Below are 19,450 nucleotides of genomic sequence, written 5' to 3'. Positions count from 1 at the left end.
CAAAATTTAATGTTCTCACACTTTATTATTCACTTCATAATTATTCAGCTCCAAAGTTTTCCCATTTCCATTATAGTTTCTTCTTTGACCCATGGATTATATGGTAATATGTTTCTTAACTTTCAAGCATACAAGGATTATCTGGTAATCTTTTTGTTATTGACTTCTAGCATAACTGCACTGGTCAGGAAAAAACGCTCAACATGGGGTAATTAGTCATTCAAATCTGATATAATTTGGCTTTTCATATAAGATGTCCTAAAGGGATATGATGTGCTTTACCAGAGACTTGATCCCTATAAGAGATCTCTCAATCTAAATTAGTTAACCTGGTTGACTAACTCACAGCTTGTTTCCCAACTTTCCAACCTTTAAAAGAATGGTTAGCACAAATCTTTGTAAAAGGTACAAAATCATTTTTCATAAGTCTAATGAACTCTGGCCAATGACAAAATTAACTTTCATGACAGCCGAGTTAAAGATCAAAATCTGAATCACTATAAATTCACCAAACTAAAATATTGCTGAGGGGCCCTATTTAGACAGTAAGCCAATCTTCCCAAGAGATATTCCTTTATCTTGCAATTTCTCTTAATTTTCAGAACACAAGAGGTACAGCAAACATTAACAAAGTTAATATATAAGGCTGGCCTAGACTTAACAACCAGATAATGATTACCAACAAAGAAATAAGTCTAATGATTAGAAAAATGGGTATCACAGAGTTAGCTTGCTAATCATAACTCAGCAAAAATTAAAAACCCCTACAAACTTAACTTATCAATGAAATTTAATACTTAAAAGTATCTTATCTTTATTTTCTTTTATTTTTTAAAATATTTATTTATTAATTTATATCACTGCATCCAGTCTTATTCAAGGCAGGCATGACTTGGTAGTTGCCAGTAGCATGTGGGATCTTAGTTCCCCAGCCAGGGACTGAACCTGCATAGCCCCCATTGCATGGCAGGTTCTTAACCACTGGACCACCAGGAAGTCCCCAGAAGTCTCTTATCTTTAAAAAGCTGGTCATATTGTTTAAACCACTTGACATAACTTAAAAATCTAGTGAAGTATCAGTTTATTAGTTCATAACCAAAAATTAACTTACCATCCTCTTGTGAGGAAGGATATGGATAAACGTGGTGGGAAGCTTTTGACTTCTCATCAGTAAATGTTCCCTGGAAAGCAAATGAACAAGTAATGTAAAAATAAAACATACGACAAACAAATTATGAGATGCCAGATGCAAACTGCCTGGGAATTACAGGGGCATTATTCTACACCTTAAATTTTAACAGCACTATTTTAAGACTATAACATTTTTATTATTTTTATTCAAGGCAAGGGATAATGATTAACAAGAAGAAACAAAAACAAATTATCTATATACAGTTTATATTTTGTATAGGAAAATAATGCTCATGTATTAGCTAACTCTTGGCTTATTCTCTTCAGAACTCTCTCTCTCTGGGTAACCTTATCAGTAATTTGGATACCTTCAACTAATTTTGCAAGCTATTCCAAAGTCATCACAAATTATCAATGTTACCTGAAGTGAATCAATCCAAGTTTAAGGCCACAAGTCATAAGCTAGGGCCACATACATACAAGATGGACATTTGACTTCACTCCAGTATATATGTATGCTACTGCTGTCTTAAGTCAATGACAGAATGCTGAAGTCAAGTTCTGGCTAAGCCACAGCTAGAATACTATATACAGTCTAGAACATGACGTGGAAGTCATCTATTTTTATTTTATTATTATTATTTGGGGGGGGGGGAGACATACGGGATGCAGGATCTTAGTTCCCCAACCAGGGATAGAACCCATGCTCCCTGTATTGGGATTACAGAATCTTAACCACTGGACCACCAGAGAAGTCCCATGACTTGAAGTCAGTTACACACAAAAAATGCTCATTCTTGGGACTTCCCTGGTGGTCCAGTGGCTAAGACTCTGTGCTCCCAGTGCAGGGGGCCTGGTCAGGGCGCTAGATTCCATACACTTCGACTAAAGATCCCACATGGTGGAGAAAAGGGAACCCTCTTACACTGTTGGTGGGAATGCAAACTAGTACAGCCACTATGGAAAACAGTGTGGAGATTCCTTAAAAAACTGGAAATAGAACTGCCTTATGATCCAGCAATCCCACTGCTGGGCATACACACTGAGGAAACCAGAAGGGAAAGAGACACATGTACCCCAATGTTCATCGCAGCACTGTTTATAATAGCCAGGACATGGAAGCAACCTAGATGTCCATCAGCAGATGAATGGATAAGAAAGCTGTGGTACATATACACAATGGAGTATTACTCAGCCATTAAAAAGAATACATTTGAATCAGTTCTAATGAGGTGGATGAAACTGGAGCCTATTATACAGAGTGAAGTAAGCCAGAAGGAAAAACACCAATACAGTATACTAACGCATATATATGGAATTTAGAAAGATGGTAACGATAACCCTGTATACGAGACAGCAAAAGAGACACTGATATATAGAACAGACTTATGGACTCTGTGGGAGAGGGAGAGGGTGGGAAGATTTGGGAGAATGGCATTGAAACATGTGGAAATGTCATGTATGAAACGAGATGCCAGTCCAGGTTCAATGCACAATGCTGGATGCTTGGGGCTGGTGCACTGGGACGACCCAGAGGGATGGTATGGGGAGGGAGGAGGGAGGAGGGTTCAGGATGGGGAACACATGAGAAATAAAGGAATAAAAATTTAAAAACATAAAAAAAAAAAGAGGTACAAACTACTACATATAAAATAAACAAGCTACAAGGACATACAGTAAAAAAATAAAAAAATAAAAAAAAATAAAGATCCCACATGCTGCAACCAAGATCCAACTTGGCCAAATAAATAAATGCTTTTTAAAAAATGCTCATTATAGAAACCATAAAAATAACAAGAAGTTTTAAAATCAGGTATAAGTAGCACATTAACATATTATCTAATTTTGTCTTTGACAATGAGTATTTACTAAATATTACAATCAGAAAACACTATAATGCAATTTTCAATGGAAAGAAAACTTTATAAACTTCTCAGATTTAGGGCTATCTAAAAACGACTCTTGTGCTTGTGCATGCACAGTTGTGCCCAACTCTTTGCAACCCCGCGGACTGTAGGCCACTGGGCTCCTCTCTCTATGGAACTTTCTGGACAAGAATACTGGAGTGGGTTGCCATTTCCTACCCCAGGGGATCTTCCTGGCCCACGGATCAAACCTGCGTCTCCTGCATTGGCAGGCAGATTCTTTACCACTGACCCATGTAAAGATGAAATAGCTACCAAAGAAGGCAAAGAATTCACAATCACCAGAAGTATTAGAGCACACTTCTAACAGCCAGAGGAAAGGTTAAAAAGGGAATGTCAGCATCTAATGTGTGAGGCAGCAGTCAGAAGAGCACACTATTGAGGACTCTGGCCTCCAGAGTCCATCAGAGAGGCCTGAGTTTGTACCCTAGCTCTACCATGTACTACTTAACATGACATGGGACAAGTCATGTGCTTGTCATGTTTTTGTGCTTCAGTGTCTTCTGTGAAATAAAGTGGTAACAATAAAATGTGTTTTACAATAATTTTGTTAGGACTAGGTTAATAGACACAATGAGCTAACAACAGTGAGAGGCACACTGTAAGTGATCAATCAATAGAGTTATTAGTGCATTTTGAATGCTTGAGCAAAGGCCTGATCATCTGATCTTATTATTACTTTCATAGAATGTTAGGGAAGGGATCTTGAAACCAGGAATCTCTTTTTATCTTTCTGGAGGTTATCCTTAGAAAACAATCACTGAGTCAGATTTCCTAAGAACTATGACACCTAAATGTTCAGTATTAAATTGCAGGAAAATATATAAACTTTTCCCAGGATGATTTCAGAGCAATAAGAGTATATAATTTTAGCTTGAAAGCAGAAACCCACTGGTTAACTTGTTCCATTTATGCCCTCTAACATTCCACCTGTAATTAAGCTACATTTGACGGTCACTCCAATAAAGAATCTAAAAGAAAAAAGGTTAAGTGACTTGTTCAAAGTCATAATAATAGTTAAAAACAAAAACAATTCCACTTCAGACTGCTTGATTTAAAGCCACAATCCTATCACTCTTCTCTTTTGTACAGATGTTATAGGTAAGAAAAAGACTATACTAAATTTCCAATTTTTAGAAGTACAATATCAGAGGGGTTTTCCTGGCGGTCCACTGGTTAAGAGTCTGTGCTTCCACTGCAGGGGGCACAGGTTTGACAACTTGGTTGGGGAACTAAGATCCTGCATGCTGCACAGTGCAGACAAAAAATTAAAAAAGAAAATATAGGTGGTCATTTTCAGCTCTGTGGTGATCTAAATGGTAAGGAAATCTAAAAAACAGGGGATACATGTATATGTGGGCTTCCCTAGTGGCTCAGCAGTAAAGAATCCACCTGCCAATGCAGTAGACACAGGTTCAATCTCTGGGTTGGGAAGATCCCCTGGAGGAGGAAATGACAAACCCACTCTAGTATTCTTGCCTGGGATATTCCATGGACAGGGGAGTGTAGTGGGTTACAGTCCATGGAGTCACAGAGTCAGACACAACTTAGCAAGTAAACAACAATATCATGTATATGTAAATCTGATTCACTCTGCTATATAGCAGAAACTAACACAACATTTCAAGCTGGTTTTAGAAAAGGCAGAGGAACCAGAGATCAAATTGCCAACATCCGCTGGATCATGGAAAAAGCATGAGAGTTCCAGAAAAACATCTATTTCTGCTTTATTGACTATGCCAAAGCCTTTGACTGTGTGGATCACAATAAACTGTGGGAAATTCTTCAAGAGATGGGAATACCAGACCACCTGACCTGCCTCTTGAGAAATCTGTATGCAGGTCAGGAAGCAACAGTTAGAACTGGACATGGAACAACAGACTGGTTCCAGATAGGAAAAGGAGTACGTCAAGGCTGTATATTGTCACCCTGCTTATTTAACTTACATGCAGAGTACATCAGGAGAAACGCTGGACTGGAAGAAACACAAGCTGGAATCAAGGTTGCCGGGAGAAATATCAATAACCTCAGATATGCAGATGACACCACCCTTATGGCAGAAAGTGAAGAGGAACTAAAAAGCCTCTTGATGAAAGTGAAAGAGGAGAGTGAAAAAGTTGGCTAAAAGCTCAACATTCAGAAAACTTCTGAAGATCATGGCAGCCGGTCCCATCACTTCATGGGAAATAGATGGGCAAACAATGGAAAGTGTCAGAGTTTACTTTTGGGGGCTCAAAAATCACTGCAAATGGTGACTGCAGCCATGAAATTAAAAGATGCTTACTCCTTGAAGGAAAGTTATGACCAACCTAGATAGCATATTCAAAAGCAGAGACATTACTTTGCCAACAAAGGTCCAGCTAGTCAAGGCTATGGTTTTTCTGGTGGTCATGTATGGATGTGAGAGTTGGACTGTGAAGAAGGCTGAGCGCCGAAGAACTGATGCTTTTGAACTGTGCCTTGGACTGCAAGGAGATCCAACCAGTCCATTCTGAAGGAGATCAGCCCTGGGATTTCTTTGGAAGGAATGATGCTAAAGCTGAAACTCCAGTACTTTGGCCACCTCATGTGAAGAGTTGACTCATTGGAAAAGACTCTGATGCTGGGAGGGATTGGGGGCAGGAGGAGAAGGGGACGACAGAGGATGAGATGGCTGGATGGCATCACTGACTCAATGGACGTGAGTCTGAATGAACTCCAGGAGTTGGTGATGGACAGGGAGGCCTGGCATGCTGCGATTCATGGGGTCACAAAGAGTCGGACACGACTGAGCGACTGAACTGAACTGAACTGAACACAATACTGTAAAACAATTATACTCTAATAAAAATTTTTAAAAAAGCAGTATTAGCAATATTTGCTTTGAAAACTTAGAAGATAACTTTAATAAATGCTAAAATATAATTCAACCAGCAATTTCTCTTGCAGCAGGAAAAAAAAAAAAAACATCTATTTCATGAGGTTTCTCAACCAACTCTAACATATGGTAAAACTTCGTCATTCAAGTGATGTTGCTTCAAAAAATTATCTTGAGTGTCCTCAGCTAGTTTACCATGACAAAGATTTGCTTACAGTTTAGCCACATATGTAGTCACAGACCTATACATGCATAAATACCCAAGGTCTTCACCACAATAAAGTTAGAGAAAGGAAGTGGAGATGTGAGAAGATAGCACTGGTACATGTAAACCAAGAGAAGGAAGTTTGTAGAGAAAACAGAATCTTCCAGTCATTTTTTCAACACTACAAATATAAATATGATACATATAATGGGAGAGAGGCAGGTTTACTTGAAGTAATCTTCGATCTCTTCCTACCAATAACCGTGTCACTAGCTCTCACTGTTTGACTTTGTAATTACAGGGATGCACAGTACACTGGTCTCTTTAACTCTAAAAAGACATATTTCATTGTAAGACTGTTATGAATCCACACCAATGGCTTTATTAAATGCTACTCCAGGAAACAGCCATGTATCAAATCATCACATTGGATACCTTAAATTTATAATGTTATGTATCAATTATATCTCAATAATGCTAGTGGGAAAATGCTATTCTAGTCTAAGAATTGAAGGCAAGGGGAGAGAGAAGAAAACTTGGGACTAACCCAAAGAGAGGAACTTTCACTTTATGCATATATATATAGAAATCAAAAGATATAATTTATAGCTGAGATTCACAAGAATTCTATATACACAATGTTTCTGAAGTGATCATGTATATTACCTGATGTCGTTTGATTATATCTTTCAATTTGTTAGCCAACTTCAGATCAATGTCTGGAATGAGGTAGATGTTGGGTCTGGCCAGACAATTGCTCTGAGGGAAAAAGAAAACATTTCCAAATTCTTAGTTTTGAAATAATGTCACATTACTTATGCATTTACCTTAATGACAAAAGTTGGCACTCAAAGCCAAACTGCTTAAAATAGGAAGACATACTTTGCTGTAGCATGTAAAAGCCTTATTTCAATACAAAACCTAGGTGTTCAGCAGGCTACTTAATGCCATTCACTGATGAAAAAACTGCTGAGACTCATGACCTACAGAAATTCATTATACTTTTCATTAAGGTATTATATTGATAAATTAATCCTAATCAATTTTACCTGGACTTGAGAGTCTAAGTCTCATGTAGCATTTTCACCTAACCTGGGGGGTGGAGGGTAGAGGGGGGTACATGGGGAGGGATGCCCAATTTGCTTCATCATTTAATTTACTTAAAATATAAAAACTGAATTATAGCTCTTTCCCCCCATTTCTAATCTTATGAATAGCAACGATTAAAACATGCATATTAACTCCCCAAACCATCACCAAAAATTAGACAAGATACAGAAACTGCCCAGTTATTTCTCTTAGTTAAGAGCCCATGAGAAAAGTTTCAGGAATTAAATTAATGATAATACCCAGCAGAATTGTCAGTCCCCTCTCCCCACGAAGGTTAATTCAGTGATTATTAAAAATTACTTATTAGTAAAAACACTAAGAAAGAAAAGAAGAAAATTAAGTGTTCTCTTCTCCAAGTTATAATCTAGTTGGGGAAATAAGATTTCTATTTATGGTACAGCCATGAAACAAATCCAAAGAAAATGACTGTATAAACAAATGACTACTAGGATGAAAGAATGTTCACATTAAATATGAAAGATCTAAATAATGGATTAGTGAAACTACTAAAGAAAATATTATGAATTATCTACCATGTTTAAGAAAAATATTCTGTAAATGACAGTCATACCTTATAGCTCTAATCCCCAAAACTCATAAAAATAATACAATAATAGATTTCAGGAAACTTTTCTCCCTTTGATCTTTGAGCTAGAATAAAGCCAATCTTAGAATTAAAAGCATATTAAAGAAAAAAAGTTTTAACAATCAAATTTTCTGAGTTACCTGAAGCAATGTTTTTTCAATGTTCATAAACATTTCAACATTACGATCCATTCGGGATGGATTCTGCAGATCAAACCTCCGCCTGTAAGCAAAAAATCATTAGTTAATTTGCCTCCGACTTTAAACAAAAGTGAAAACTTGGTTTTAGTACCCAATACAAGTGAGCTCAAAAGATCTGGATATTAAAATAGCACTCTACAAAATGTATAACATATTTTCTTGGCAGTATGAGAAATCAATGTCAACACCGTCATAAAACATTACATTTAATGATATTCAATCTACTCCAGTCAAAATGAACTACCCAATTCAAGAAGCGTCCCCTGTTTTCTGTAGATCTAAGATATTTTACATCATATATAAAAAAGTAATCCACAGATCCAAAGGCAGTGAACTACTATACCATTCTCCAAGTATACGGAAAGTGTCTACTTTATATATGCTTAAAAGTTATCTGTTCAAAGTCAAGAGTGTCTATAATGCTCTTAGAGCCCACTACTGTCCCAAATGTGGTAAAATTCATCTATTTACCTACACTTCAACTCCTTCCCGAATGTTTCTTTATCTAAGTACCCAAGAATAACATGTTACTGTTATTTTTACCTATTCTTAGTCATTTCCAGAGATTCAGTTCAGTCAGCTCAGTCACGTCCGACTCTTTGCGATCCCATGGACTGCAGCATGCCAGGCTTCCCTGTCCATCACCAACTCCTGGAGCTTGCTCACACTCATGTTCATTGAGTCGGTGATGCCATCCAACCATTTCATCCTCTGTCATCCCCTTCTCCTCCCACCTTCAATCTTTCCCAGCATCAGGGTCTGGAATTCCATCACCTCCACTAGCTTTGTTCACAGTGATGATTCCTAAGGCCCACTTGACTTCACATCCAGGATGTCTGGTTCTAGGCGAGTGATCACACCATCGTGGTTATCTGGGTCATGAAGATCTTTTTTGTATAGTTCTTCTGTGTATTCTTGCCACCTCTTCTTAGAATCTTCTGTTTCTGTTAGGTCCATACTGCTTCTGTCCTTTATTGTGCCCATCTTTCCCTCAGTATCACTAATTTTCCTCAAGAGACCTCTAGTCTTTCCCATTCTATTGCTTTCTCCTAAACACTTTGGTTGGGATAAAGCCTTTTCTTCAGGAGGAAAAGGGGGCAACAGAGGATGAGATGGTTGGATGGCATCATCACCTCAATCGACACGAGTCTGAGCAAACTCTGGGGCATAGTGAAGAATAGGGAGGCCTGACGTGCCACAGTCCAGGGGATCGCAATGAGTCGGACATGACTGAGTGGCTGAACAACAAGGACATAATACAATTCTACAAGACAACCTGTTATTTTTTTTAATGTAGTTTTTTCAGGAAAAGAAGAAGAAAGAGTAAGAAAGAAAATCAGAAATGTTCTAAGAGGCTTAAGAATCAGGCTTCCCTGGTGGTTCAGTGGTGAAGAATTCAAGGCCAATGAGGGAGATATGGTTCAATCCCTGGTCCATGAAGATCCCACATGCTGAGGAACAACTAAGCCCATGCATCACAACTACTGGGCCCGTGCTCTAGAGCTGTGTGCCACAGCTAGAGAGTAGCCCATGCTCTCTGCAACTAGAGAAAAGCCCACACAGCAACAAAGACCCAGAAGAGCCAAATATTTTAAAAATTATTTTAAAAAGAGACTTAAAAGAGTCATATGAACCAACTGTAGTGTATGAATCTTGTTTGGATACTGTTTAAAACAAAATATAAAAAATATTTGTGAGATTATCAGGGAAACAAGCACTAAGTAGATAGTATTTAACAATATTGAAAAAGTACTGATAATTTTCTTGGCTGTGATAATGGTACTGTTATCATGCTTTCTTAAAATCTAAAAATTAAAAAAAAAAAAATCTAAATTTTTTTGATCATGCCATGCAGCATGCAGGATCTTAATTCCTCAACCAGGGACTGAACCATGACCCCTGCATTGGGAGTGCAAAGTCTTAACCACTGGACTGCCAAGAAAACCTTTAAAATCTAATTTTAGAAATAAATACACAGAAGTATTTACAGATGAAATTCTATAAAGCAGAAGATGCATGACTAGAAATAGTTCACTGTATTAGTCTTTCTTCTTTTATGTATAATTTATATTTTCCATAATAATAAACCAAAATGGCTTGCCAAACAGTAATTTGATAACATGGCACATTAACACTTTTCTGAATCTACAGTATAAGTAAGCAAAAGTACATATATGAATATTAAGAAAAACTGAACAAAACAGGTAAACACAGTATAACCTTTACTTGAAATATTTTATCTGACTTATTTTTAAATTACCAAGAGTATTTACACTTTACTTTTTAAATTATGCAAAGATGCTCAAACCTGCCCAAAAGGGAAATGTAAATTAAACTAAAATTATAAAACCTTTTTCAAATCTATCACAAATTACTTGGATGAAAAGATGGAGGTAATACAAATAAATACAACTGCTGGCCAGTGAAAGGGGAAAAGGTACACTGTTAATACATTCTGGTTGGACAATAAATCAGTACAATTTTGTTTGAAAATTTGCCAATTGTTTGTATTATGTTTCATGTTATTTCAACCTGAGTATCTTAATTCCTTATGATCTCATCTGAGTCAGCAGCAGAATCAAGATGACAAGCCACTATTCAAGTGCCCAACTGGGTGGACAGTTAAGATATGCACTGTTGGAACATGAGAGATCCACTCACTGCAAGTGTGTAAATCACAGGAGACAGGGGAAGGTGTGTACTGCAACTGGTTTATAATTGTACTTGAAAGAGGATAATTCTGCTACAATCTGAGAAGATTTGGAAAAATTATTATTCTTCACTCCTCTTAAAAAGTCTGTAACTCTATCCTTTACTTCTTTGTTGGCCTGATATTTAAGCCATAGATGATTTATTTCATGTAGCCTTCTAAACCACCTGAAATCTTTTCAGATAAAAATATTTCATTGTATTGATACACTAAATAAGCAAGTTTCATAATGACTTAGGAAGTCATTTCACTTTGAGACTCTGCCCTCAAGAGTCCAGGCTGGACTTGGGAGACACAAGCTGAACAAGAAAATCAACAAAGGAAAGAGTTCCAACTGTGATCTAGAGTGCAGACACAAAACATGTATGAGTCCCCAGACATGCTGTCAATCTTATCAACAAACCAAGGAATACTCTAGTGAGAGCACAACACCAGAGCTGCAAAGAGAACTGAAAAACAGGAAGCTAGCTCTGATGACAACAAACTCTCATGCTCATTTAATCAATCAAATAATATCTATTAAATACCCATTCATATACATAAAGTTCTAGTAAATAAGATATATGTCTGTATCTCTTTCCACTTACCATAAATAAGTCATTTACTTATAAACTTTTCCTGATTACTGATGCAAATACTTACTGGCATTTCTCAATCATAAGGTATTGGATTAGCTTACTTTTTACGTTAAAAGACACAAATTACGTGAATATTCTCCTGGAAAGATGCTAAGATTATAAACCGTACAACACAACTAAAACCACCAAACAACTTCAATACACTTCAGCGCCCTCCTAATCCCTAACCTCACCCTTATCCTTGAAACAGAACCATCATCATTAAACACTCAGTAGTCCTAACAGCTGAACTTCCCATCCTGAGATGGAGAAAACCCAAGAGTTCAAGAAAGAAAAGGAGGAAAGCACCGAGAAAGACAGAGAAAGGAGAAAAGAAAGAGTAAAAGGAAAAGCAAAACTGTAGGAAAAAAACCACCAGGAATTCCCTTCCTAGTTCCATCACTGCCCTCATGACCACCTGCACCCCTCTGAGCCAGACTCCTTTTGTGTTCCGAGGGGGGCAAGCTGGATGACTCTTACTTGGAAGTCCACAGAACACTTAAAACTGTTATCTTTCAGCACATTGTAAGTTTATAATAAACATTTATGTATTTCATAGTGAGCCTACCTTCCAATGTGCTAATAATGTACATCCATCTATTATCTACATGCGACCGTATATGAAAAATATCCTACATAATAAATGTAACAGTGGTTTGATATTTTTCTTGGTTGTGGGCACAAAAGTAAATTAGGGCCCTAGATAAAAGACAACGTACTTTGGGATATTAATCATAATATGCTGATAGAATTCTATAATGCTATATCAAGGAGTAACAGGTTTAACGTTGGAAAAGTTACACACATCACAGCAAAACATGCAAATAAATAAAAAAACTTACCATCCCTGTTCATTTTTGTATTTGTAAGCAGCCCCAAGAATGTGACACAAGGTGCCTCCAGCTTTGAAATCCATGAAACATTTTGCCTAAAAGATGATACAAGTTACACATGAGAAAAAAACTTCTGACAATTACTCCTGTCTGAACTCTAAGCTTTTTACGTAAGTGCTAGCTCATTTGTGTCTGACTCCTTGCAACCCCATGGGCAGTAGCACGCTCCTCTGTTCATGGGATTTCCAAGGCAAGTATACTGGAGTGGATTGCTATTTCCTTCTAAAGAGGATCTTCTAAAGCCAGGGATTGAACCTGCCTTAACAGTTGGATTCTTTACCACTAAGCCACCTGGGAAGTCTAAGCTTTATATAAACTCAATAAACTCAAAATTATAAACTACTCCTAATTCAATAACTTCCTTACTTTTTTGGAACAAATTGAGGCACACAAAAAATGTTTCTAGTTTTAAGTAAACAGTCTATGAAAAAAAAGACTTAACAAAAGATACATCAAATTTTGTCAGCACAAAACATTAATGGACAAATTAATGATATACTACTAACTCCACTGGTAAATTTCAATTTAAAAAACTAAATAAAATTCAAATTTTAAAATGTATAATAAGAAATATCAAGCCAACTTCACCGATGAACATAGACGCAAAAATCCTCAACAAAACACAAGCAAACCGAATCCAACAGTACATTAAGAAGATCATACACCATAATCAAATGTGATTTACCTCAGAAATAAGCGAGGGTTTTTCAATATCCATAAATACACAATAACAAACTGAAGAAATCATATTATCATCCCAACAGATGCAAAAAAAGCTTTTGATAAAATCCAACATCCATTTATGATTAAAAAAAAAAAAAAAAACCATTCTCCAGAAAGTGGGCACAAAGGGAACATATCTCAACATAATAAAGGCCATACATGACAAACCCACAGCTAAGATCATACTCAATAAAAACTGAAAGCATTTCAGTAAAAAAAAACTGAAAGCATTCCTTTAAAGATCAGGAACAAGACAAGGATACCCACTGATACCACTCTTCTTCAACATAGTCTTGGAAGTCCTAGACATAGCAGTCAGAGAAGGAAAAGAAATAAAAGGAATCCAAATTGGAAAGTAAGAAATAAAACTATCTTCAGATGACATGATACTATACATAGAAAATCCTAAAGACACTACCAGAAAACTACTAGAGCTCATCAATGAATTTGGAAAAGGTGCAGAATGCAAAATTAATATATAGAAATCTGTTGCATTTTATACATTAACAACAAAAGATCAGAAAGAGAAATTAAGGAAACAACCCAACTTACCATCATAACAAAAGAGTAAAATACCCAAGAATAAACCTACCTAAAGAGGCAAAAAACGTGTACTCTGAAAACTGTAAGATGCTAACAAAAGAAATTAAAGATGACACCAGCAGATGAAAAGATATACCATGTTCTCAGTATTGTCAAAACGACATCACTACCCAAGGCAATCTAGCTTCAATGAAATCCCTATCAAATTACCAATGATGTCTTTCACAGAACTGGAACAAAAAAATTTTTTACTTGTATGGAAAAACAAAAGACCTTAAACAGACAAAATAATCTTGAGAAAGAAGAACAGAGCTGGAGGGATCACAGTCCCTGACTTCAGATTATACTATGAAGCCACAGTAATTATAACAGTATAGTGCTGGCCCCAAAACAGACACACAGATCAACAGAACAGGAAAGAAAGCCCAAAAGACAAACTAACGCACTTATGGTCAATTAACCTGTGACAAAGGAGGAAAGAATATACAATGGAGAAAAGACAGTCTCTTTAATAAGTGGTGCTGGGAAAACTGGACAGCTACATGTAAAAGAATAAAATTAGAACATTCTCTAACATCATATACAAAAATAAACTAAGAATCCATTAAAGACTTAAATGTAACACCAGTTATTATAAAACTCCTAGAAGAAAACATAGGCAGAATGCTCTTTGACATAAATCACAGCAATGTTTTTTTGATCCATCTCCTAGAGTAATGGGAACAAAAACAGACAAACGGGAAAAAAATTAACAAATGGGACCTAATTAAACTTAAAAGTTTTTGCACAGCAAAGAAAACCATAAACAAAATAAAAAGACAACCAATAGAATGGGAGAAAATATTTACAAATGATGCAACTCAAACAAGGGATTAATTTCCAAAATAGACAAAAAGCTTACACAGCTGTTTAAAAAACAACAAACCAACAATCCGATAAAAGAAAAAAATGGGCAGAAGATCTAAATAGACATTTTTCCAAAGAAGACATACAAACAGGTGACAGGAAAATGAAGATCGCTAATTATTAAAAGAAATGCAAATCAAATCAAGCAATGATGCTGAAGCTAAAGCTCCAATACTTTGGCCTCCTGATGCGAAGAGCTGGTTCACTAAAAAAGACCCGGATGCTGGGAAAGATTGAGCACCGGAGGAGAAGGGGTTGACAGAGGATGAGATGGTTGAATTACATCACTGACTCAATGGACATGAGTTTGAGCAAACTCTGGGAGATAGTGAAGATAGAGAAGCCTGGCGTGCTGCAGTCCATGGGGTCACAAAGTGTTGGACACAACTTAGTGACTGAACAACAAATCAAAACTACAATGAGGTATCACCTCAAGCTGGTTAGAATGGCCGTCCTCAAAAACGTTACAAATAATAAATGCTGGAGAGGGTGTGGAGAGAAAGGAATCCTCCTATACTGTTGATGGAAATGTAAGCTGGGGTAGCCACTATTGAGAATAGTAAGGAGGTTTCTTAAACTAAAAATAAAACTACCATATGATTGAGCAATCCCACTCCTGAGCATATATTCAAAGAAAACCATAATTTGAAAAGATACATCACCCCAATTTTCACTGCAGCACTATTAACAATAGCCAGGACGTGGAAGCAACCTAAATGTCAATCAACAGAGGGATGGATAAAGATGTGGTACATATACAGCAGAATTTTACTCAGCTAGAAAAAGGAATAAAATCATGCCATTTGAAGCAACATGGACAGCCTTAGAAATTAGCATACTAAGTAAAATCAGTCAGACACAGAAAAACAAATATCATGATATCACTAATATGTCAAATCTAAATTTTTTAAATGATATAAATGAACTTAAAAACAGATAACCAAAGAGAGCTTACTATAGCACAGGGAACTCTACTCAATATTCTGTAATAACCTATATGGGAAAAGAATCCAGAAGAGAATGGATATATGTATGTATGTATAACTGTATATATATGTATAACTGAATCATTATGCTTTAAACCTAACATAACACTGTAAATCAACTATACTTTAATACAATTAAAAAAAATAAAAAACATAAATAAAAAAGCAGAATACAAAATCAACTAGTTTTTCGTGTTACAATTATGTTTGTGTTACGTATGCATATGTACTAAAAGCCTTGAAGAATTATGGAATAACAAGAAATTTTACTTGTGGAGATAAAAAAACACTTCTGTTTCAATTCATATCATGTTTGTCTGTGCAATATATTTTGAGCCTTACAAAGCACCTTTTCCCCCCTAAACCTTTCTAATTTCTCAGCATTAGATAGAACATATCCTATGTTGAGCCAGCTGTTTAATATCCAATATGACTTAGTGAAGTGACATGAAAGTCACTCAGTCATGTCCAACTCTTTGAGACTCCATGGACTAGGACCCACCAGGCTCTCCTCTGTCCTGTGGATTTCCCAAACAAGAATACTGGAGTGGGTTGCCATTTTCTCCTCCAGGGGATCATCCCAACCCAGGGATTGAACCCAGGTCTCCTGCACTGCTGACAGATTCTTTACCATGTGAGCCACCAGAGAAGCCCTTAATATGACTTAGGAAGTTAGTAAATAACAAGTTCTAGTTTGATTAAAAAAAAAAAAAAAAACAGCCCAAATAGTGAACTCTTACACCAGTACTACTCATTCAGGAAAAAAAAAATGTTTAAGGTAAATAACTTACATGTTTCACTGAAACATTGTCTGCTTTACTGTCTCTCTCCTTCAGTTTTGCTTTACACCATTACACTTTATTGTATCAATCCCTTTCGTTTGGGAACAAGCTAAACGCTATTTGGAAAGAAAAAGAAGTAAATCTGGTTCCTCTAGCACTAAACCATGAATTATTTCTAAGTACAGCTTATGTCTAAAAATATTCTCTTTAAAATCTTTTAAAATTCAGAAAAACTATAATGGATTAGTTCCCAAGAGTTTAATATTCCCCAAATAAACCATCCTGTAAACACTACTTTTTAAGACACTCATATAACCCTAATTAGGAATACCAATATAATGTAAATCACCTTACATAAAATACTTCATGTAATGCTACATGTAAATTTTATTCTAAATGATTTTATACCTGATAAAATATAAACTATACATAAGTGGAGAGTGAAAAAGTTGGCTTAAAGCTCAACATTCAGAAAACGAAGATCACGGCATCCGGTCCCATCACTTCATGGAAAATAGATGGGGAAACAGTGTCAGACTTTATTTTTGGGGGCTCCAAAATCACTGCAGATGGCGACTGCAGCCATGAAATTAAAAGACGCTTACTCCTTGGAAGGAAAGTTATGACCAACCTAGACAGCATATTGAAAAGCAGAGACATTACTTTGCCAACAAAGGTCCGTCTAGTCAAGGCTATGGTTTTTCCTGTGGTCATGTATGGATGTGAGAGTTGGACTGTGAAGAAGGCTGAGCGCCGAAGAACTGATGCTTTTGAACTGTGGTGTTGGAGAAGACTCTTGAGAGTCCCTTGGCCTGCAAGGAGATCCAACCAGTCCATTCTGAAGGAGATCAGCCCTGGGATTTCTTTGGAAGGAATGATGCTAAAGCTGAAACTCTAGTACTTTGGCCACCTCATGTGAAGAGTTGACTCATTGGAAAAGACTCTGATGCTGGGAGGGACTGGGGGCAGGAGGAGAAGGGGACGACAGAGGATGAGATGGCTGGATGGCATCATTGACTCAATGGACATGAGTCTGAGTGAACTCCGGGAGTTGGTGATGGACAGGGAGGCCTGGAGTCCTGTGATTCATGGGGTCGCAAAGAGTCGGACACGACTGAGGTGACTGAACTGAATTGAACTGAATGCGTATTATATTATAGTGTCTTAAATGATAAAAACTTCAACCAGTTCCTGATTTGATCATTCTAATCTAGTTGATAACGTAAAAGAACAGGAAATAAACACTCAAGTATTTGGAGGTAAAGGAACATGGAATTCTCAGATGATTCAGAATATGCACAAACATGTAGAGAAAAACAGAGTAAGGAAGCAAATGTGGCAAAATGCTAAAAACTGGGGATTCTAAATGAAGGAAAATGAAAGTTCTTTACACTATTCTTGCAAATGTTTACTTTCAATTAATTTTAAGCTTATAAAGGTTACCCCCAAACCCTCAATCTGCCATAGTACAGAAAATATGCTCATTATTCAGCTGAATAGCTCCCATTAAGTACCTCCAATATCTAAACATGTATTTATAAATTATATACATGTATTTACTACAATGCTAATATACTATCTAACTTAAATTACATGTAAAAAAGTAGGTATTTTAAAGAGTAACTAAAAAATAATTAAAACAGAAGGAATGCTCTTGCTCTACAAATGTGAATTCAACCAGCACCCTGTTAACTCTCAAATGTCTTCCTCTAATTCAACGTTTTCTCTAAAACTCCAAATCTCATTTCTAACCACCTTCAGGATTTCAAAATCAGAGATGCCCTACAGGAAAGCTAACTTCAAACAGACTAAACTGAGTACCTTTCTCCAGGAACCTGCTTTTGCACTCTCGCTTTCACCTTAGTGCTAAAGGAATCTGCTCAGTGCAGTCATCCCAGGCAATTCTTTCTTATTTTAGCCCCACAACCCATCCTCCCACCAAAACAAACAAACAAAAATCCCCACAAAAAACCCCCTCTCACTATTTCAACTTTCTATTCTGACTATAGCTCACTTGGATTATGAGAGCAGCTTCTTCATGGAGAAGGAGATTTTAAAGCCTCCAATCTCAAGGCTTCCAAATCATTCTTCATATCAAAGCCTGCAGGATTATTATAAAACCCAAAATTGATTAAGCCACCTCTACTCTCCCCCTTGTTCTGGTTCCCAATCACTTTCAAGATAAAAGCCACACTTCTATCCTTTTATGACTGATTCTGGCCCATCTCTCTGCCTACCGTTCTAACCCTGTTGAACTATCTGAAACCACATTAAAGTGCCAAAATTTTCTAAGGCCTTTAGGGTTTTACATATTGCTCTCATTGCTTGAAAATCTCATCTTTCTTTCAGGACTCAGTTCAAATGTCCTTTCCCTGGGAAAACATCTCCTGAGACCAAAGGCTCTATTTATCCAGCTCAAAGAAGAGAGTAAGTAAGCCCCCTGAGGACAAACAATACACTGCATTACTCCTTGAATTCTCAGAGCTTAGCACGGACTCAAATGCTTAATTTTTGCTAAACTCAAATCAGTGGGGGTAGGCAGCACCCTTGAATAAATGTTGTTGGGTTAACCAGGTGATCATATGGAAGAAGATAAAACTGGATCCACTGCTCACAATGAATACCAAGATAAATTCTAGATGGATAGGGAGTTACATGAAAAAACCCACACCATACAAATAATAGAAGAATGCATGGCTGAAACCCTTTATCACCTATGAGTGGAGAAAGAATCCTAACATGATTCATAAAACCACATCCATTTATTTGACTTAATGAAAATAAATGTCTGGGTGGCAAAAATATCATAAGCGAAGCAGACAGATTTATTCCAAGGTCAGTAAAATAATATTTTTTAGTCCTATTTATATCTGAGAGATCAGTGAGTTATTAAAACAAAAAGGTTAATGATGAAATAAGAACACACAAACCAGAAGCTTTTTAGATTTAAAAAAAAGTCTACCAATAATAAATTCAGTAGTGGCAACAAATAGCAGACTGGAAACTACAAAAACCCAAACCAGAGAATTGGAAGACAAAAATTACAGGAAAAGTATATGACAGGTAGTTCCCAGAAATCTAGTATTTGTACAATCAGAGTTCAGAAATATAAAGAAATACAGACAAGCAGAGAAGACTAATAGACCGAATGTTCCCAGAGGTAAAGAAACGTAACTGAGTTTTCAGACCATGACTTACGAGAACTAGAAATATTTATTAATTTTAAAGATCAGTATGAAAAAGGGAGAAATCAACAGATAGAATCAGATTTTTCTG

General features: G+C 36.6%; 1 protein-coding gene across 3 annotated transcripts in view; it reads right to left on the bottom strand.

Annotated features, from left to right (window-relative positions):
- Positions 1–19,450, bottom strand: part of SMARCC1 (SWI/SNF related, matrix associated, actin dependent regulator of chromatin subfamily c member 1) — a 124,839-nt gene that overhangs the window by 95,886 nt on the left and 9,503 nt on the right. For all 3 annotated transcript variants that reach the window (XM_061397641.1, XM_061397642.1, XM_061397643.1), the window contains exons 3-6: positions 12,184–12,269; positions 7,955–8,036; positions 6,785–6,877; positions 1,112–1,181 (exon numbers count right to left, since the gene is read on the bottom strand). In XM_061397641.1, coding sequence (XP_061253625.1) covers positions 1,112–1,181; positions 6,785–6,877; positions 7,955–8,036; positions 12,184–12,269 — 331 coding nt within the window. The remainder of the gene's footprint in view (positions 1–1,111; positions 1,182–6,784; positions 6,878–7,954; positions 8,037–12,183; positions 12,270–19,450) is intronic.

This window comes from Bos javanicus, chromosome 22 (assembly GCF_032452875.1).
Source record: "Bos javanicus breed banteng chromosome 22, ARS-OSU_banteng_1.0, whole genome shotgun sequence".
In the NCBI taxonomy this organism is placed as follows: domain Eukaryota; kingdom Metazoa; phylum Chordata; class Mammalia; order Artiodactyla; family Bovidae; genus Bos; species Bos javanicus.
Note: the sequence above shows the minus strand (reverse complement) of the source record. Positions and strands in the feature narration are given on the sequence as shown.